At 41.5% G+C, this 22,232-nt stretch overlaps 1 protein-coding gene across 6 annotated transcripts in view; it reads right to left on the reverse strand.

Moving 5' to 3' along the window:
• Positions 1-22,232, reverse strand: part of LOC147302998 (diacylglycerol kinase zeta-like) — a 92,581-nt gene that overhangs the window by 15,371 nt on the left and 54,978 nt on the right. For 3 of the 6 annotated variants that reach the window (XM_086283945.1, XM_086283944.1, XM_086283941.1), the window contains 8 exons: positions 22,021-22,107; positions 21,652-21,764; positions 21,423-21,523; positions 18,541-18,620; positions 18,290-18,328; positions 7,002-7,068; positions 5,252-5,292; positions 5,015-5,157 (listed from right to left, as the gene is read on the reverse strand). In XM_086283945.1, the coding sequence (XP_086140071.1) occupies positions 5,015-5,157; positions 5,252-5,292; positions 7,002-7,068; positions 18,290-18,328; positions 18,541-18,620; positions 21,423-21,523; positions 21,652-21,764; positions 22,021-22,107 (671 nt within the window). Of the gene's footprint in view, positions 1-4,361; positions 4,449-5,014; positions 5,158-5,251; positions 5,293-7,001; positions 7,069-18,289; positions 18,329-18,540; positions 18,621-21,422; positions 21,524-21,651; positions 21,765-22,020; positions 22,108-22,232 lie in introns of all 6 variants that reach the window. The other 3 variants (XM_086283940.1, XM_086283942.1, XM_086283946.1) reach the window with 2 other exon arrangements.

Here is a 22,232-nt window from a genome sequence, read left to right on the forward strand (position 1 = left end):
TTTTTGATACATCATGGCCATCAGAGGAACTGGTAACAGGAAGTAATAGGCCACAAATCCCAGGCCTACTTAGACAAATGGCAAAAGTCATTTTACAGGCATTTTCCTTCCTTTCATCCAGTACAGAGTCGCAGCAGAGCTGAAGCCAGTCACAGCTGTCACAGGGTCCCAGGGAGGAAGCTGAACTACCCGGGAAGAACATGCAAACTCCACACAGAGGAGAAGCAGCCTGGCGTCAAACCCAGGACCACCTTGTGTGAAGTGACGACCCACTGTACCAGTTTGCACACTGTGCTACACAAAACTGATGTAATCTGTGCAAAGACTGTAAAAACATACAGTGGGTGTGAAACTAGTGAAAAGATGATGAAAGAAACATTGCAACACATGCTTGTATAATAATAATAATAATAATAATAATTAGTGTTCTAAACATACTGATGTGTATTTGTGCAACACTTGATGAGCAGAAAAACATGACAAGTGCACTGCTCTGTAGAGAATGGATAATAGTCTGAGAGTGAGCATCATATTATATTTGATGGCTAGACATTTATAAAATTAGTTATTTGGATTTTGGAGTGATAGCAAATGCAATTACGCCCACAGTGCTCTACAAAACATTGTGTTGTTTGTGGCAATTGTTAGGAGTCTAAGTGTTTTAAAGCCCTAGATATGGATTCATCTACTGTCAGCTGGCTTTAACTGGTTATAGTTGCTGTAACTGAAATAATAAATATCTGAGATACTAACCACAGATGTGGCTGTCACAGATGCCTCAAATGAATCTGCATGCAAGGACATCTCAGACATCTCTGTTGTTTAGCCAGTGAAGCTTAGTTCAGACCAGTGAAACAGGCAGCACGAAAGGGTTAAAGCATTCCAGTATTCAGTAAACTGGTTAATTATTTATTATTCATTAGCAGTTTGTTTCTTTGTTAAGTGACTCCAGTAATTATATTTATACATTTTAATTTGAGATATAAATTAAGTTTCATTTGAAATAATCTTTTCCTTTAAAGAGCAACCAATCCTTCAGAGTCAACCCAACACGGTTCCAACACTCTTCTGTTGTCTAAAAACATTAGAAACACTTCATAAAGCCACAGTCTTGCACTAGGTGTCAAGTTACTTCATGATGATGACCATTTACAAGCACTGTATTTCAGCACAATCTGATGAATTTCATGGTTAGAGGGCTTCCTCATACACAACAACCACAGCCAGGTTTGGAGAGGCATCCTCAAGAACTTCAAAGGCCATGGCTCCAACAGTAGCCTCACACTAGCAGAGGAGCTCAACAACTTCTTTGCTCAGTTTGAGACCAAAGAAGTTGATTATCATATAAATGGCGGTAAAAAACGGCACGATCGTAGACTCATGTTTTCAACCCAGCTGCGACAGTCGCGGCACAGCTCGCCATCTTAAAAAAAGTACAGAGCTGCACGACCACCCGATGTGCCACAAAGATTGTGTCTTGTGAAACAGGATGTGATGTGAAAATTATCACCAGATACCCGCAACACAAGCGACGCGGCAAGAACAAAAATGGCTGGAGAGAGTTCAACCCCAGGAGAGCTGCTGACCTTGACGGCATCCCAGCGACTGTGGACAAAGCCTGTGCGGATCAACTGGCAGGTATCCTTACCAGGCTGAGCAAAAACGGTCCATGGAAGATGCCATCACCACTAAACTGCCCCGATCAGTCAGACTCGGCCACCACCTCGCCACTCTACTGTGACTCAGCACCGGATCAGGGATAGCTCAGTAGGTAAAGTGGTCGCCCCATGATCGGAAGGTCGGCGGTTCGAATCCACTTAACGGCTACCCTGAGGTACCCCTGAGCAAGGTACCGTCCCTACACACTGCTCCCCGGGCGCCTGCTTAGTGGGCTGCCCACTGCTTCACTGAGTGAATGGGTCAAATGCAGAGAAAAACAAGTAATTTCCCCATGGGGATCAATAAAGTATCCATTATTATTATTATTATTATCTCTACAGGGCTGCCTTCTAAGCCTCCTACTGTACAGCCTGTCCACACATGACTGTACACCACCCACCCAACGTCATCAAACGTATGTCGACAACACCTCCGTGGTTACACTCATGTCTGACGGAGATTAGACAGCCTACAGGGCGGAGGTAGAGAACTTGTCCCACTGCTGCTCAGAAAATAACCTGAAACTGAACGAGCTTAAAGCAAAAGAACTCAACATGAAGTTCAGGAGGCACAGACAGGTCCACTACCCTCCCATTAGAGGGAGAACGAGTGGAATCGGGCTCCACCTTCAGGTTCTGGACACCTAAATCTCCGCTCATCTCATTTGGAGCCACAACACCATAAACTCTGGTAAAGAAGACCCAGCAGTTGCAGCACTTCCTCTGTGTCACGAGGAAGAGTAACTGGGACCAGAGGCTGCTACTGGGTTTCTACCACTCCTCAGTGTTTGGTATGCAGGGGTCACAATTGAGAACAAGAAGGCTGCGCAGCCACCAATCGGAGACTGGGTAACCTTCATCACTCAGGCCACTCACACCGACTCTACTCAGACCGAGTCCTTTACACTACTCCCCAGCACTTTGCAACCTGCTCTCTATTTGTGCTTCTCTCTTATTTTGTATATTTTTTCTACTCTTTCTATTTGTATATAATTTTCTTGATGTCCTACTATTCATATTTTATTACTGCACAGTTGGTGTGGAGCACCCATAATTTTACTGTACATGTACAATGACAATAAAGAGCTATTCTATTCTGTTCTATTCTAAGTGCAAAAAAACACATTTAAGGAAGACCAATAGGAAGACCAGAACTGCTTAAATTCCATTAAAAGGGATGGAAGTTAGACCATTAGAAACTTCGACTTTGTTCTGATGAACACTAATTTGAAATGGTGTAAAACATGGAGCTGGAGGTAGGATGGATTTGGGAGTCTTTCTCACTGACATATTCAGAATTCAAGACAGCACTTAACCAACATCTTAAAGAGACATAACATGCCATGTGGTTTCTGCTTTGTACCTCAACAGGAAAACGAGCAATAATCCCACCTCTGCCTCTGTAAGACCTGCGTGACCAAGAAGTACCATCAACCAAGCAACTACTTTCAGCTTTCCTACCCTTACAAGCTCTGGGTAGTGTGTGTCTGGGTAGAAATGAGCTTCCTCCAAAAAGTGTCTGGGCTCTTAGTGGTAGGATGGAGAGTAGAGCTGCTACTCCTCTACACTGAAAGGAGAAGGTTGTGATGGTTTGAGGATCTGATTAGGATGCCTTGTGTATGCTGACCATGTCCTACAAGGAAGAGGCCTCTTGCAGGTCCCAGACACACTGGGGAGATTACCTTTGTTACCTTGCTTGGGAACACTTTGTTGCCCCCCCGGGCTGGCAGGGTGATCTGAACTCAGGTGAGTGACAGATGGATGAGTGAACTACAAAGTTTGAGGATTTTCATGTTTTAGAAAATTCAAATGTGTTATTCAATTATTTTGATCTTTTTACTCTATAATGCAAAACATGAGGAAAAAACAGTGGAAAGTCTTATAATAAATAGATGTGCTGAAACCTTTCACTGGTGCTGTATTTGAGGAATGTTTTTCAAGATTTTCATCCTTAGATCAAACCAATGAAGCCGAGTGCCACAGGCAAACACAGAGATGTCAGGAAGATGAAAACACATCTTTGGCTTGGTTCTTTTCATGGGATTTCTTTACTGTAAGAAAATATTGAATAAAACCAGTTTTCTCCCCAGAAATTCTTGATCCTCTCACTCATAATCTGCTTACCCTCTTCTCATTTTGCCTCACGAGAATTGTTTATGGAGCATCAACAGACAGCTGAAGGTAAGGAATTAACCTTCACGAGTCTATGGTACATGGTTAATAATATGAAAATACGAGTAGAATACAAACGTGTTGTCTACAGATCTCAAGACCCACAGACACAAACATATGCAAACACAAGCTAACATAATGATGACAGATTTTCTCAGTAGGAAAAGAAACTGAACTCATCCATTTATGCACGATTAGATTTTATAGGCACTAAAACACAAAGTGCCACACTGAACTAGGAACTTCCAATCCCCCAAATCTACATTTTTATATATTTAACTAAAATTATGAAATAAAATAATAATTAAAACTTTAAAAAGGACCCAGGTTTTTGACATCAATCTATACTTTTTCCCCAGATCTGGCCTGGCCCACTGCTTTAGTCTTTGAAACAACAGACTGACTTTCATTACTGGAACACAACATTGGCTTCCTTGTTTTGTTTCATTTTTTAGAACCAGAAACATAGAAGCAGGGTGAGAGCAACAGACACACATTAAGGACGCATTTGTGTTTAATGTGCGTCTTTACCTGGGAACAGAGCATGAAGGTGAGTCGGAGGAGGAAGCAGCAGTGTAGACTAAAGCATCAGTGGAGCTCTGACTAGAAGTGTTGTCCCTGGAGAAGCTTTTAGGTCATGAAATAGGCCCTACAGAGTATTTCGTTTGACAGCAATACGAGATGACTCTTGGAATCAGCTTATTTTGTGTATAATAATAGAGGGTTTCTTGTTGGTTATTTAACTTTTACAGAGAGTGAGTGGGGGAGACTCACAGCCAGAGCACGTAGGTCGGACTCGAGCCCAGGTGGCTGCATTTCAGCCGCATGGGGTATAATTACCTGCTAAGCCAGGGGACTAAAGTCTTGATTTAAAAAGGATCATTGTAAACATCTATATTTATGGACTGTCGTGGTTGTTGTCCAACTACAGAATTCGCCACAGAATTATTTAAAAGGCTGTAATAAGAAAATTATCAAAGGAAGAATAATTAATACTTTTCTCATGTAAATTTTGGTTGTAAGTAACTGTAATTGGCAGACTATTTCTATTGATTTATTGATTACTTCAAGGAGTCAAAGTAAGGCCACGCTTTTCCTTCTCCTCCTCCAGCGTTATGCACTGCAATGAATGGAACAAAGAAAAAATGTTTAATGAAAATTCAGCTTAGTCACAACTGATTTACCTGCTGTTTACTGGGCTAGGGGCGGGGTTAACCAGGTCGGCCATGGCTGAGGGGGAGGTGCCTACAGTTGTCATGACAACAAGTTCAGGGTCCAGGATGAAGATCTCTTCCTGGGAGATTTCTGATACGTAGTTGAGATGTTCCTGAAGGTTTTAGCAAAGAATCAAACGAGAAGGCATCATTAAGGTCACGGAGTGAAAATGACTAAAAACTAGAACACAGGTGGTGAAACCTTACCTGTGCTCGGTCGATCCTGTAGAAACGATCGGCTGTCGTGGCTGAGGAGACACAAAAAGACGGTTTTAGCCAAATAAAGACAACGTGGGAAAATTACTATTCCTGTAAGCATGTCTCAAACTCAGCTCATTTAAAGCAGATTGCTGCAGGCGGTCATTAAGGTTCAGGTCAGCAAATAACTTTGAACATTGTTAATCTGTACATATGCTAGCTCCCACCTCCTGTGCCAATTACTGTGGGAAACCAATAGCCTGCAGAGTAACAAGATGAGACGCTGCCCCCACAGGGTGAGAAACTGTTGTTTCTTACACCATAAAATAATTGTATTTTATTTCAGTGTAATAGGGAACTCGCATTCATTTTGTGAAGACCAAATCAATGACTACTGTGATGCAACAATGACTTTCTAACCAGACTGCATTTTTGTCCCATTGCACCGAGTTCACCTTTGTTCTGCATCATTATAATGAACATGGACCAGTTTAATTCGTGGTCCAGCACAGCCCAGCAGCTGGTAACACAACTCCTTTCACACCATTCTAGGAATGTTATTCTAAAGCCAGATTCTGTGCAGTTTGTCCATCTGAGCAGCTGGTGGAGGAAATATAGTCTAATATAGGAAGAACTGATGAAATTCTTTGACGTCATGAATACAGTCATACAGTGAAATAACTTAATAACAAACAAATGTGAAAAGTACAAACAAACAATGTAGTTTTTCAAAAGCACTTAAACATATCAGCCATGTGTGTAAATCCTCTGTTGGGTTAGAGCAGAAGTAGCACTGATCACATGCGCCCTCCTCAAACACATCCTCCTTATCTCTCTGTCAGGTAGATGCTGCATCTTTTTAAATCCAGTTTTCTGCTCAATGCCAACAGGACACAACCCAGGCAGAGGTGTGTGTGTGTGTGGGGGGGGGTTGTGTTAATGTGCATGCACATTTAGCATTGTGTAGGAAGCCTGGTCTTTCTCTATGATATTTTTGGCAAGTTGCTCTGAGAGATAAATATTCATGACATTCTCCAAAACCCAGGATCTGATGGGACTATGTTTTATGTTATTTTGAGGAAGTGCTAACACAGAAACCTGTTTACATTAGAGAACTGTGTCAGCATTTGTCCTGCTCACACTGCCTGTGATAATGCTGCATGGACCTACGATACGATTTTCTAACAATTTGAACATTTGAAATCTACACAAAACAAAAGCAGAGTACAGATCTTGATTGTAGGTCACTGACTGCGTTCTTACAATCAGATACACATTTCACAGCAACATGTGGTGCGAGAGATCTGGTATTGCTTGCACAAGATTGAAAAGGGGCACTCAAAATGTAACAAGTTGTGTGTTTGTCCATTTCTCCCAGTGGAACACAAAAAAACACCAGTAATGTGACTTCATCACTGCCTTAGAACAGAAGACAGTAAACTTAATCTGCAACATTTGTAAATGACTATAAACATGATTCCTCTGCCATTATGCTTATGAATGCATGCATTCATCATATGACACATCCATAGCAGCAAAAACATGCATGACTGATCTGAGCTTCATTAAGTTAATTAAAGACCAACAGGCAGCTGATCAAAACTGAACTGGTAACTGCCATTTCAAACAGGCAAGATGAGTGTTGATAAGAGTATTTATGTATAAGTCATACTCATGAAACAGGATGTCACCATAATATCATCATACTGGGTAATGATTAGCATAAAGGTAAAAACTACTATTATTAAGTAATACTTACAGTCGAGGAAACACCACTTTGGAGACAATCTCTGTGAGCAAAGATTCTTCGGCTTGGCTGCCTCCTCCTGAATGACAAACAGACACCTGATTACAGGTCAGTGGACGAGAGAGTAAACAGAAGCTGAGCCGACGCGAGGACGAGATCCTCTGGTAATACTGAGTCTTGTTTTTCAAGCAGTCATGGCTTCTTGTTCAGCTCAAAAGTAGTCGTTGCAAATAATCTCCTCCAAATTTACTGCATGATGAATATCTGTTTCGGGCCACATATAAAGCCATGAAAATATAACACGATTACCAGACATCACAACATTGTTGGGATTTGGTTTTAAAATGAATAAATAGAGTCATTTTTACACATTCTCCTACTGTTGAATCTGGAGAAACACCTGCGAGACCTAACAAGCTGCATTCACATTTAAAGTAGATTAAAGTAGATTACTGACCCTCATCAGGTCTGACTGTTAGCTATTTAGATTTAATAAAGACTAACACAATATACATGAACAGAAACATGCACCAACAAAACACTCAGGGACTATCACACCTGACCATCAATACATCATTCAATTCAGTTTTATTTATACAGCGCCAAATCACAACAACAGTCGCCTCGAGGTGCTTTATATTGTAAGGTCGACCCTACAATAACACACAGAGAGAAAAACCCAACAATCATATGACCCCCTATGAGCAAGCACTATGGCAACAGTGGGAAGGAAAAACTCCCTTTTAACAGGAAGAAACCTCCGGCAGAACCAGGCTCAGGGAGGGGCGGGGCCATCTGCTGTGATTGGTTGGCGTGAGAGAAGGAGGACAGGATAAAGACATGCTGTGGAAGAGAGACAGAGGTTAATAACAAGTATTATTCACTGCAGAGAGGTCTGTTAAGACATAGTGAGTGAAGTAGAAACTCCCATAGCATCATGGGAATCCCCGGCAGCCTACACCTATTGCAGCATAACTAAGGGAGGATTCAGGGTCACCTGGTCCAGCCCTAACTATATGCTTTAGCAAAAAGGAAAGTTTGAAGCCTAATCTTGAAAGTAGAGATAGTGTCTGTCTCCTGAATCCAAACTGGAAGCTGGTTCCACAGAAGAGGGGCCTGAAAACTGAAGGCTCTGCCTCCCATTCTACTTTTAAATACTCTAGGAACAACAAGTAGGCCTGCAGAGCGAGAGCGAAGTGCTCTAATAGGGTGATATGGTACTACAAGGTCACTAAGATCAGATGAATGATGTCATCGCACATTAGGGCCGAGTCCCATGGATGGACATGCATTCAAGAAGTTGTAGCTTACTTTTCACTTCACATCCAGCTTTAGTTGTAAGGGGTCTCTGCAACAGCAGGTTGTCTTTTTAATGAGCCTTTACTGAGTGGGCACATCCTGCCTACTGAAGACCTTTAAATTGTCTTTGGCAATTTAAAAAATAAAGAGCTGTGACAGGTTTAATCCTCACATCCTACAGCAAACAACGTACAATAAAAATACAAAGCAAACCAGTTTAGTTTTAGTCATAAAAATAGATTTCAGTTTGCAAACAACAAACGTCACATCAGGATAAAGCAGACGTAATCGCTGTTCCCTGTGAGCAGGTGCGATACAGCAGGCCCTGGATGTGTCCTGTACACATCCACTCACATTATCTTCTCGAGTCATAATGTCAAAAACTTGTGACAAGAAGAAAGTTGCACTTCTTTATACAGCCTCATTACTGCAACTTTTTGTATGTTGATATGGCGCAGCCTTTTTTACATCCAGTCTCCAATTAGTTTAGAATGCAGCAGCAGGACTTTTTAACTAGATCAAAACACAGACAGCACATTACTGAGATTCCTGCCTCCCTGCTCAGTTTCCCTGTTAGCTGTAGACTGAAGTTTGAACGCTTGTTCTCTGTTTACAGAGAAGTAAATGGTCTGAGCCTGGTATCTGTGAACTCCTGCCCCCGTACAACACAGTCAGACACCTAAGATCTCCAGACCAAAGCCTGCGTCTGTCCCACAGATACACCGGATTATGAGTGAAACAGCAGAATCGATCATTATTTTTCACTGACTAAAAACACACCATCAGTTCTGGCTGACTTTGTCTGACTTCTCAAACAAACGACTCAACCCCACAGGAAATCCTTTGCTGTGTTTTCAATCCACACCACCTTTGAAAGTATTTGAGGGTCAGGAATATTTGTATATTATAGGTTTATCTTCATTTATGGCAAATGAACATAATCTAATTACAATCTGTGCAGAAGTTTATTATAGAGCTCGTGACCTCCCATCAGTATTTCATTGGAAACTTGTCAAAATATAGATATATACTGAGTGACCACCTGTAGGTTTACAGATGTGCTGCTTATAAGGTTGGAAATCTGCAGTCAGCTGGATGAGGGACGAAACATTTCTCTCACAACGCTGCGTCCAGATGAACTTCCTGGGATTTCCTTACCCGCAGGATTTAAAGTCACTTGTTGCATGCTCCGTTTGTTTATAGATGTATTTAAAGTACTTCTAAGTTTCTGATTACAGGTTTCTACGTGTAACAAGAAGATATGAGAGATGGGGTGGATGCGAGCTTCAGGGCCATTATGTTGTCCCCCTGTAACATTTCCAGAGTCGTTTGAAGTATAAGGAATCCTAAAATCAGAAGAAAGCAAATAAAACTGCTGTTACTTTATGGGTTTTTTTGAATATCACTCAATAAACTCAGTTTGTTTGTTTGTTGTTTATGTTTCAAGCTTTAATGTGTTTGAGAGCATTTCTCTGTACAACTATGGGAGTGTGCGCCAGATTTCAGCCCCTAGCTTTGAAAAATGTATTTTTAAATGCCAAAGATGGTGGTGCCAAACTATTGATTTTTTAAGTGTAGCTGAAGTTAAGCTTGACTTTTGAAATCCCATCTTTCTGAGGTCATATTTGACCTAAAACTATCTGCCTGACATGGATTAAATAGTCCTCTGGCTCCACTGAAAATTGTACTTTGAAAATATTTGTATGTGCACATTACAAAGAGCTCAAATTTATAAAGAAATGTATCATCATCCTACATGTTTTTCAGGGAGATCAGAGAGGACCTGGTATGGAGTGGCCCAGCTGAATGTAGACTGTGACTTGTGTGGCTCCTAGTAAATGAAACCATTTAATGATTTGCCAGGTAACCCATTTGAGTTCAGCACTGCAGAAAGAAAAAGTCACCTTCCAGTAGAAGTGGCAGGAAGAGGACAGCTAAAGAAAGTTGTGTTTTTCTCCTCTCAAACGGTAACAGAAAGGTTCGCTGGAGTAAACACTCCTGCTCTCCGCTGTTTGTCTTTACTTGCCTAATCCTGCTGTCATGTTCGGTACCAGTCTCAAGCTGAGTAAAATGCCTGCAGGCTTTGAAAGAAAACCTACAAACGCTTCTAAAAAGTTTGACTTATCTGAGTGACTGCGTCTTCTTTGCTTTCTCCGTCTTCACTGTCCTACTTAACCCTTATTCTGCAGCAAGTTCAAAGAAAGCAGACAAAGAATGAGTGAAGTAAAATGCCGACAGTACTGTAGGAACAGATACCGGAGTGAATAACAAGCAGACTTCGCTCAAGTGAAATGCTGGTTTTAATTGTCACTGCTTCAAGATGCCTCGTCTCTCATTTTCTCCTGAGATGAGACAGGATCAGCCAATCGCTGCAAACGATGTAACACATGGCAGCAGCTTTACCGGCACACAGCAACAATAAACTGCCTTACTGTAACACAGTCCTTTTCTAGTCAAATTAGATGACAGGTTGCCAAGAAAGGTTCGCCGAGATACACAGAGAGATGCGACTGCCAACCAGAACAGCTCCTCAATATGTTTTCATTTTGTGGACACTGAATGAATGCAGAGGGCATTACTAATATATTTTGTGAGGTTTTTAGCTGTGGTATCAGCTGTAGCAGCAACAGCCTAACCAAGGTGATCCTTCTCCAATAATATGTTCCAGCTCTTCCTCGGTGGATCCTGAGGTACTCCCACAGTTCAGACTGGATATATAACCCCTTCAACGTGTACTAGGTGTACTCAGCAGGTGAGAGCCTGCAAAAGCTCCACTTAAAGAACAGATTGGATGGACTGGCAGAAGCCAAGCTCTGTTTTACAGCTGTTATGTGGGCGTATGCATATTATAGAGCTCTGCTTTGCAAAGAAAAACATTCAAAATACTGAATATCCTGCAACACACAAAAAGTTTACTCGGTAGGTGGTTGTAGAAGCTATTTTTTCTCCCGCTCCATCACAAACTGCACCAGTGAGCATCAACAGTCACCAGAGAGCAGGAGATCAAACTGCGAAACAGGCGTTCATTATTCTGGTTGCTACGCAACACAAAGTCTGACAGCAACTCCCAAATTCTCTCCTATTAATGATCTCGCCTATATAAAATTAGGATGTTGTTAAAAATAACATTTACAGTTAGTGCTGCTCTGATTTCACCTAATGAGGAAGATGAAGAGCTTGTGATGTGGATACATGGTGCCCGACAGGCTGAGTTCATCCAGTGTTTGTCTAAATACAGCATTCACTAGATTCACACTCAAGTAATGGACTTTATCTGCTTTTCAGCAGAGCACAGAAAACTGTTTTTCTTTATCAAGTGAATGAGCTCTGTGAAACCTGCCTGAAAACTGGGTTTCACCTTTGATCAACAACTGCACAGCTTCTAAATGGCGAATGATGCCGTTTATATTGAGTAGGAAATGACTTCTTCTTCTTTGCTTCATAAATTTTGGACTTTAAACTCAGAGTCAGACGGACAGACTCATTTACCAAAGCACTAATTATTGTGATGCCGTCTGTCTCTAAAGTCTGTTAATATAAACCACAGGAAAAGAGAAGCCGCACGCTTATGAACACAACTCAGATTGCACTGGCTAGCGTTCAATAAAAGCGCAGCAGCTACATCCCATACAACACACATATCAGGGTGACAGAACATGACAGTGTGGCATCTCATCAGCAAATCCCCCTCGGCTAGCACAAGCACAGGAAGAGCAGAGAGGGAGGAAGAACAGAGGATCCTTGATACAGACTCGCTGGAGCGCTGAGCAGGTGAGCTCGCCGAGTCCTGAGACTTGTCATTAAGCTTTGTGATTCAGACTAACCTGTTACAGTCGTAAAAAAATGTGTTGAAATGCTCGTGCATCTTCAAAAATGCTGAATATAAAAAAGTTCACATTGTTCTTAATTCAATTTTAAAAGTTTCATATATTCTATATATTTATTACAAGCATAGTCATTTTCATTTGATGGCTGTGGTTTATACCCCCTGAATATCAAAATCCTGTAATACTAATGAAAACAATCAATTACTCGTTTTTAATGAAGGCTGGCTCCATCGCTCTGGATGAGAGATGTGGTCAGAGGTTGACTCATGGTGGGCATGAACGTCGCGGTAATGTCTGGCTTTCTTTGAACTGTTTCCAGCCTGGTATGATTGTACAGCATCTTTAACGACTTTAAAAAACAATAATTGGGTGCAGTTTGAATTTATTTTGGATTTTCTCTAATATGCACAAGGTGAACAGCACTTATACAGTACAGGCTCAAATATATATATATACACACCGCTGCTAATATTTGGTTAAATATTCACCCCAACCAATCACAGCAGATGGCCCCGCCCCTCCCTGAGCCTGGTTCTGTTGGAGGTTTCTTCCTGTAAAAAGGGAGTTTTTCCTTCCCACTGTCGCCAAAGTGCTGCTCATAGGGGGTCATATGATTGTTGGGTTTTCCTCTGTATGTATTATTGTAGGGTCGACCTTACAGTATAAAGCACCTTGAGGCGACTTGTTTGGCGCTGTATAAATAACATTGAATTGAATTGAAATGTCCCTTTAACTACACTTTCGGTGGCCATCAACAAGCTTCGGGCATAATTAACGTTGGATATTCAGCAATTCTTCCGAAGAGTTGACAGGTTAATTTAACCAAGTTTCCTGGCACAAATTTGCAACAGTTTTGAGATCAGCGCTTTGGGACCATCGTCCCAGGAACTTAATGTTAGCCTACTTTAGTCCAAAATGGCAGTTTCACAATGTGAAACTAGCTTCACTGTGCAGAGTCACACTGGAGTTAAAACAGTTCATTACGGGTTCAGGTGTTGCTGATGCACACTGTAACCATTTCCCTCTGATTTCAAGGTGACGATACGGATCTTCTTCCAGACTTCCAGGCAAAACTGTGACATATCTGAGTGTAACACATGTGTAGTGTACATTTGTTTGAAATGATGAATTTAGAAATGTCTCCAAGAAACATTCCCAACTTGTGTAAATCTACACTTGACAAGGAGAATTGCCAAAATGTTCTTGTCCATGAGGTGTAGTCAAACTTCTGACTACAACTAGAGTTTTTGTGTAGATTTCTTAAGTAATGGGTAAAGCTGGAATTGCAGTAGCCCAGCAACCTCACTAGTTGTTCAAACTACTCTAACTTCAGTTTCATTGATTACCTAAGATGCCCATTGGAAACCTAGTTCAGAGTGATTCACTCCTAGAACCTGAGCAATTACCTGTTGGCTTTGCTTTGTGACTAGTCCTTCTGGAGCTTCAGGTAGTTTAAAGGTTTTCTAAAGCACAAGTAACTAGAATTAGCTGTGCAGATTTAATGGTTTTAATCTTTGCTCAACAACCCTTGATATCTGAATACAGCTATAAATAGACCTCTCAAATCAGAACTGTACTGTGTAATTGTTTGATTGAGTCAGAAGAACAAAATCATCGACTTGAAGAGACCGTGAGCAGGCAGTGCAGTTTAGTACACGAATGAATGAAAAACATCTACCATTCCAGGTAACTGAGTATTCATGCTAACTTTTTTAATAATTTGGGGATTATATGACAAACCCAACATACTTTGCACACCAGGTCAAACTCAACTATTAACTTTGCTGCACACAAACGACACCACAGATACCACACGGAAATACACAAGTAATCAGAATACTTCAAGGTTACCAACACATGAAGAAACTCAAACCGAGTCAGATACAGCACAGCATGCATCATGCAGTCACACTGAGACACATGGGGAAAGTCTCCTTGAAAACAAAACGCTATCAGGAATCAAAGATTACATTATGTCACCTCACGGTGCGTTTTAGTTCCCCATCTCTCAGATTCTGTTTGTTTTGAGAGTACTTTTATTCATGTAGGTGCAGCCAGTGTATAGACACAGAGACGTGTGGTAATTCATTCTCTGACAGTGTTAGGGGTTACATGGAGAATAAAGTGTAGTGAAGACGTGTCCGGATGGTATGAATGGAAATAGCGCTCAGCAATTTGCAGCCATGCTGACGTAAACTGTCATTTGAGGAGAGACTGGAAAGTTGGTTTTGTTTTCTATGTATAATGTTGCCTTGTTTTGTTTTGCTAAACAGCCATTTTTATAAAAGCCACTTTCCTGAATCGGTTGCTGGCAACAATACTGCTCAGAAAGCAGCGGTGGATGACAGAAAAGCTAACAAGAATTAGCTCTGCAGAGTGTTATTAGCGGTTGTCACCGAGCTTAGAAGCGTCTGTGAGGCACCGGAAGAGACCTGGTTGTGTTGACATCACACATGAGTTGGGGAATATATAGTACGGGATATAATCTGGGAGCTAACGGCTGCACTCATTTCTGAAACAAGATGAATGCTGCAGTTTCTTGAAAAGGGGGATTTTCGCTGGATGTCCCAATTGAGTCAATCTTATTTAAGTAGAACTGGAGTGATAAGGCCAACACTGACTATGACAACAACATTAACACAGATAGCTCTACCAGAGTTGTTAACAAAATGCTGCATTAGGTCTGAATGAGTGAAGAAAGTCACAGCTTTCAACACCTGGTGTAAAGAAGATTACCGATCGTGGCTAAAAGAGACATTTGGTTGGTTGATGGTGGTAGATGGGGAGGCCAGATTATTCTAGTTTTATGTTTTGCATGAGAGAACGGCCTCTGGAAGTAAGAGAGCTATATACAGACAGCCTGTCAACCACAGATGGAACTAGGTTGGTTTCAAGGCTGGTGGTTGATCTGCTAAAACTGGAACACCTGTGTAAGACTCTCACGCCTAAAATGCTGATAAGAATCTGCAGTCATAGTTTTGCAGACTCGGTGCAAGACCTCGTTTTTTCCCACAGTAACACCTGACTTGATGCTGACTCATTAAAAATCCATTTCATCTATTGTGCTCATCCAACATCTGTAAAAGTGTCACGTCTGACTTTTTAAAGCAAGAAAACAACATCTAACATCTCAGCCTGGCTTTCATATACTGTGTGGCAGTATATGTTGTTTGTTTGAATCATTAAGCCTTTCATTAACAAGATGGATTCAGGATGTAGTAAACAGATCCCAGAGTTTGGCAGACTAAAAGCTGGTCAGACAGGAAATCTGTAAGGTCACTGGCTTCATTTCTTTGGTATCATAACTCACACATACAGTACAGCAGGTTTCCATAGAAACTATGTGCACATTACGCAACCATAATGGACACTGCTCGTGCTCATGTGATATTTAGCATCTGACACAAAGAGGAAGGTCTACAGACATTTTTTCCATCCTGGCCGAACTGAAAACTGAGCTGGAAGCGTGGTGAGAAGAATATCATGAAAGAAGCTGCTGCAGCACATAATGAAACTTTTCTGCAGTTTCCAGGAGAGTCTGTACTTAAACATGTATGTTTCAATGTTGGCTTCCTTTATCATGTAAACTCATGTGCTCGTCTCCTTGTACTGATTGATTGATTATACTAATATATGACTCACAAATATTCTCCAGTTAGTTAGTTTCAATCTAAAGTTGTGCTTCTCATTTACGAAATGAAATCTTGAAAGCAAAAAAGTAGAGCAGCTGAGTGTAACTGACTTTAACAGAACGTATTTAGCTCATCTTCTGTTATAGATGGGAGGATATAATACAACACTCGCTTTAATAACTGTGTCCACGTGCCTTCGAATAAACAGCAAGAATGAGCAGCAAATATCGATCAGACTTTATGTGGAAGAGAAACTAAGTCCACGTGAAATGTCTGAAGCTCATTGTTAAGACACACCACGTGGAAGTGACTGTGTCACTGAGCCCATACTGTCTTCTTATTCTTATATCTGTGTGCTGTGTCTGGTGCTTGTGTGATGGAGTAAATATTCCATCAGGGACGGAGGACGACTGATGCCTTCAGCAACCCTGCTGTCAGACGTTACCGCTGCTCTGGCTCTGCTCTGCGGAAACCTAAAAATGAATGTTGTTGTATTAACTGATATTTCCTAAGGTCAGACTTTGCATAGAAATGTTTCTACTGAAGGCTGAACCCACACTTGTTCACATTTTTACCACAGTTGTCTAGTGTAGAGCAAAACCTACATATGGTATAAACAGAAGTTTCAAGATTTTTTATTTTGAGATAACAAATCTTCATCAGCTAGAATGATGCGATTTGCTCGATTATGTTATTTGTCTAACCTTCCATCTTTTTCTAACACGTTTACCTTTTACCAAGTAAGCCTGCAATGTGAGAGCGAAGCGCTCTAATAGGGTGATATGGTACTACAAGGTCATTAAGATAAGATGGGGCCTGATTATTTAAGACCTTGTATGTGAGGAGCAGGATTTTGAATTCTGGATTTAACAGGAAGCCAAAACAGGAGAAATCTGCTCTCTCTTTCTAGTCCCTGTCAGGACTCTTGCTGCAGCATTTTGGATCAGTTGAAGGCTTTTCAGGGAGTTTTTGGACATCCTGATAATAATGAATTACAGTCGTCCAGCCTGGAAGTAATAAATGCATGAACTAGTTTTTCAGCGTCACTCTGAGACAGGATATTTCTAACTTTAGAGATGTTGCACAAATGGAAGAAAGCAGTCTTACATATTTGTTTAATATGTGCGTTGAAGGACATGTCCTGGTCAAAAATGACTCCAAGGTTCCTCACAGCGTTACTGGAGGCCAAGGTAATGCCATCCAGAGTAAGAATCTGGTTAGATACCATATTTCTAAGCTTTTCAGGGCCGAGTACAATAACCTCAGTTTGATCTGAATTAAGAAGCAGAAAGTTAGCGGCCATCCAGGTCTTTATGTCTTTAAGACATTCCTGCAGTTTAACTCATTGGTGTGTGTTATCTGGCTTCATGGACAGATAGAGCTGGGTGTCATCTGCATAGCAGTGAAAATGTATGCTATGTCTTCTAATGATGCTGCCTAAGGGAAGCATGTATAGTGTAAACAGAATTGGTCCTAGCACTGAACCCTGTGGAACTCCATAATTAACCTCAGTGTGTGAAGAGGACTCTCCATTTACATGCACAAATTGGAGTCTATTAGATAGATATGATACAAACCACTGCAGTGCAGTACCTGTAATACCTACAGCATGTTCTAATCGCTCTAATAGGATATTATGGTCGACAGTATCGAACGCTGCACTGAGGTCTAGCAGGACAAGCACAGAGATGAGTCCACTGTCAGAGGCCATAAGAAGATCATTTGTAACCTTCACTAAAGCTGTTTCTGTGCTGTGATGAGCTCTGAAACCTGACTGAAACTCTTCAAATAAACCTCTGCAGATGATCTGTTAGCTGTTTGACAACTACTCTTTCAAGGATGTTTGATATAAAGGAAGGTTGGAGATTGGCCTATAATTAGCTAAGACTGCTGGGTCTAGAGATGCTTTTTGAGTAAAGGTTTAACTACAGCCAGCTTGAAGGCCTGTGGTACATAGCCGATCATTAGAGATAGGTTGATCATATTTAAGATCGAAGCATTAATTAATGGCAGGACTTCTTTGAGCAGTTTTGTAGGAATGGGGTCTAAAAGACGTTGAGGATTATTCTGGATGCTTCTATCAGTAGTAGTCAATAACCCAACTATGGTATTCTAGTTTTTCTATAAAGTTAAATAAAACTGCACTCAAAGATAATAGAACAACAGAACAAGTCAGTAATATTTTGGCCAATAGTCACACTTTTTACTGCAGATGTCTTTGTAGACACACTCACTCTGGATGCTCTCATATTCAGGCTATGCACACCATAGAAATCAATATTACCAAGATGAACCTCTCAGGGGGATTCTTAACCAACCAAAATGTTCAAGCTAATAAAAAAATAATCAGTTTCATTAACAACAAAAGGAAAAACTAAATTTTTAAATGTTCTTGATTACTGTGAACATTCGGCTTTCGTTGCTACAGGAGTCCGTTTTCCGATTAAAACTAGAATACAAAAGTGTTGAGCAAGCTTTTATTTCCCATGTGTCTCTGAGCCAAACAAGTGTAGAACATAAAGCCCGACATTTTACTACCAACCTGCAGTCCCACAGGTATAGGATGAAGAGAGCAGAAGTCCTAAAGGTAAAGATAAGAGCAGGAATGTAGAAGGAAACGCACTCACGCACAGACACGGAGCTTAATTAGCTTTACTCCAACTTTTAAAAAGAGTTTTCGTGCTTCTTCACGATTTTGTGTCACTGCACTTTTCTATTTAATAACACAGAACAATGACCCTTTCATCTCAACGTATCTCCTCTGCCACTCTTGTTCTCTCTTCTTCTTCTTACCTCTTGTAATCGCTGGATGTGTTCTCTGCAGGTCTCTAAGTCACTGTCACCAGGAACCACGATCAGTCCCAGAGGAATGGCTGGAGATACAGAGGAACAGGACAATTATCCACCAGCACTTTGATATCTACTTATACACTCTGCAGTCCTCAGGACCCTGAGAGTCTAATTCTGGTCATGTAGCAGCGTGACTCAGAGCTGGGATCGCACTTAAATGGTACAAAGTATACATGTGAGCGGTCGGCAGTACTGTGGTTCCTATGGGCCAAACTGGGAACTGCAAACTGTTTCCCCCACTGTAAGTAAACACCTTCATTCAGTTAACGTAAGAATTTAATTTCCCTGTGACAAAACGAGCAGCACAAGCAGGAGCAGAAGACGTTTTCTTTAAAATGAGTCATTGAGTCCGTAAAATGACAACATATTGGACAACTGCACATCAGATGGTTTTCATCCAGGGCCAGAATTTAGTATTTAGTGCCAAATTGATAATGGCACCAGTAACTTTTATTTTAATAAATAAACCTGACCAAGCTGGCTTCCCATCAGTAAGCCGATGTGGATGCTGAAAGAAAAAAAAGTGCCCCACGAGGCAGCCCAGGCCAGCAGCCTGCACCAGCACAGCACTGCTGGCTGAACATCACACAGCTCATTGTGCTGGAAAAGCTGTCAGACTGCGTGAAGACTTGAACACACACACACACACACACACACACACACACACACACACACACACACACACACACACACACACCCACACACCTCAGCGAGGGAGACAAAGTCGACGGTTGCTTCACTAACAGCAGCCCAGTGAAAGCTTGACAGGTTCAAGAAAAGTGTGGCTTGTTTACTTTTTTGCTAATTGACTTCTCTCACAATATTTCTTGAAAGCAGGCGCGGACAGCGGTCTATTAGCCAGACACACCTTCAAACAGTCACCACAGCGCTGCTTTCAAAGGCAGCTGCTGCATTTGTAGCCGCACACACTGACCTTTTCAAGTAACAGACAAGGCAAAAACATGTAGAACCAGTAAAACAGGCAGATTGTTTTCCAGGGAAACTGTGAACCTTCAGACAAAGAGAAGAACGCCTTCGTTCTCAGACTGCAGTGTTTACCTCCAGTTAGCCATAATTCCAACACTTCTAAAGATCCCTGCTAGTGTTTGGAAGTGTTACTGCGAACAGTACTACTGCACTGCTAACTTTACGTTTCTATTCTCTTTCTATTGTGCTGTTTTCAGTGGTTTCGATTCAGCAGCTTGCACATTCGCAATTTCTCTTCTCTTTTATTTCCTATTGACTCGGCGCCTGACTGGAAACACAGTCACAGCTTACAGATAATAAGCTACAACTAAAAGTGAGCTGCTGTTTTCACATTTCACAGATGGTAGTAACAATAAATGTAATGAAACCGTATAGTTATTAAACATCCTTCAACCTTTATTAAGAGTCTCTATTCTGTGCTTAGCGTGCACACAGAGCCACAGGAGTGGCATTGAGATGATACACTGAGCCTCTGGCTATGAAATGTTTTTCTTTTTTGAATCGTCTCCCTGAGTGTGACACATCTACAAGCTGAGAGCAGTGATGGACTTACATAATGAAAACTTCTGCAAGCGAGAACAGAGAACGAGGCATAAAATATGACGCTAATTATCTGAAACCAAAACATGCTGGAAATATATTGAAAACAAAGCAATGAGGTAATGCCACTATGAATTCTTAATAAGCAATGAAAAATATTAATATCGATGTTTCCACTTTGGGCAAAGACCTGCAATCATATGTTGTCTTTGCAAATGAAACACATAAAATTTACCATTATTACCAGTTTACAGTGTTATGAAACGTGCTGTTTGTAACAACAAAGGTAACAGCGCCACCATGTGGTCTGACATAGCACTGCATGTGCACGGCTGCAAAGCCCACTGACTGTAATTGTCTCTAATGAGGAAGATCATAGAGCCGTCCCTTTCTATATTCCTGAAACATCGGAGACGTGCGCTGTTCTCTGCTGTCTGTGCAGCATGAACTGAAACGAGGAGGTCTGACGCGAGCACAGCGATGAGGAACGACTGAGATGGCTGAAAATGAGCATGTTGACCTTCACGCCTCTTCTCCACCTTTCAATCATCGAGCAGTTTTTATTTCCTTGTCAGCCTGAAGATGCTGCTGTCATTCAGCTACGCTACATAAGCCGACGGTTTATTGAATCTCCAAGCCAACTTTTCATTTAATTACATATTTTTAAAAAGTTGGTGTGTGGCAGGTTCATCACTATGTACTCCTGTCTCTACTTCTTTGAGCTGATGTTATCAAATTCAGTTACTTGCATCCCAGCCAGCAGGAAATTCAGCCAAATTCCAGGTGTTTGAGTGTTGTGTTGGCCAATCAGCAACACTTTACTTGATAAGTGACAATACAGCCACGAGACCAGAACCCATACATGAGATCCAACAGTACTCTTGGTACAGTGTCCTCAGCTGAGTCCCTGGATGTTGACTGAGACGGATGAAAATATTTGTTTGGCAAACAGCTACAGAAAGCATGTGGCAGGCTGGGCTATCCCGCATGTTAAACTGAAGGGATCCTCAGTTATCTGGCAGCCTCATAATAGTGATATAAATATTATTGTCCTAATAACTTAGACATACATGTCTGTGCGGATCAACCCAAACTGAGTAACTTCATCATGTTATAAACTTCCAGTAAGGAAGCCACGGCATATTCTTGCTAAGTACAGGTCATATGATTAAAAACATAGGAATATTTGTGACATTATGAGTGAAGCGTGCATATGAAGACAGAAGCAGAATGCGTTCACAGCGTCAGCAATGTGACCGAGTGGACACACAGATGTTAGTGAGGGTGTCTCTCCTTACATGCTTGCCGTAGTTTGTCCTTGTCGTAGTGCAGAGCCTCGTAGTCACTCATGCTGATCCGGCTGACTCTGATCCTCAGCCTCTCCGGGACCGGCTGCTGACTGAGACACAAACACGGCCCAAAGACTTTTAGCAAATGCTCAGTGAAACCCGCACGTGTCATATAACGCACGCTGCTCACAGGGTTGGATTTGGCTGCTGCTGCAGTGAGTGACTAAAAAGAACGTACTCGTTGAGGTGTGGTATAGAGGTTCGCCGTTTGGTTTTCTGAACCATATTGGCCTGGTTTCTGAGGCTGATATGGATGACTGATGGAGCAAGTCTGCAAGGTTCACCGTCCACCTAAAAGCAATACAAAAGCAATAGCCTCAATCAAAAATGCAATCAGCTAAGCAGCCCACAGATTGATACCCAAATGTACTTAGACATCAGCAGAAGACTGAGGTGTTACTTGAGAGCCAGTCAGTGGGAACGATGGGTACAAGTGTAAACAGGAAGCAGGTTCAGTGACAGTGCTGGATGTTACCTCAGCCCAAAGGTGTACATTCAATATTAAAAAGCACATGGCTACAGAACGAGGCTCATGTGCACCATTTACCTGCACCGGGAGAGGTTTAGTAGTGGTGAGGATCACTTCTCTGCACTGGTTCAACCTCTCACCATGACCTCCAACCTGAAGAGTAGCCTACACACACACACACACACACACACACACACAGAGAACAACTTGAGTTCAGACTGCTTGGAATACAGTGCTTTTACACAACACTCCCACTTATGGGGGAAGTTTCAAATCACTAAGTCCAATTA

The sequence above is a fragment of the Aulonocara sp. 'chitande type north' Nkhata Bay genome, linkage group LG23 (genome assembly GCF_057382095.1).
Source record: "Aulonocara sp. 'chitande type north' Nkhata Bay isolate Kocher_YH1m ecotype deep benthic linkage group LG23, A_spYH_male_GT1.1, whole genome shotgun sequence".
Classification (NCBI taxonomy): domain Eukaryota; kingdom Metazoa; phylum Chordata; class Actinopteri; order Cichliformes; family Cichlidae; genus Aulonocara; species Aulonocara sp. 'chitande type north' Nkhata Bay.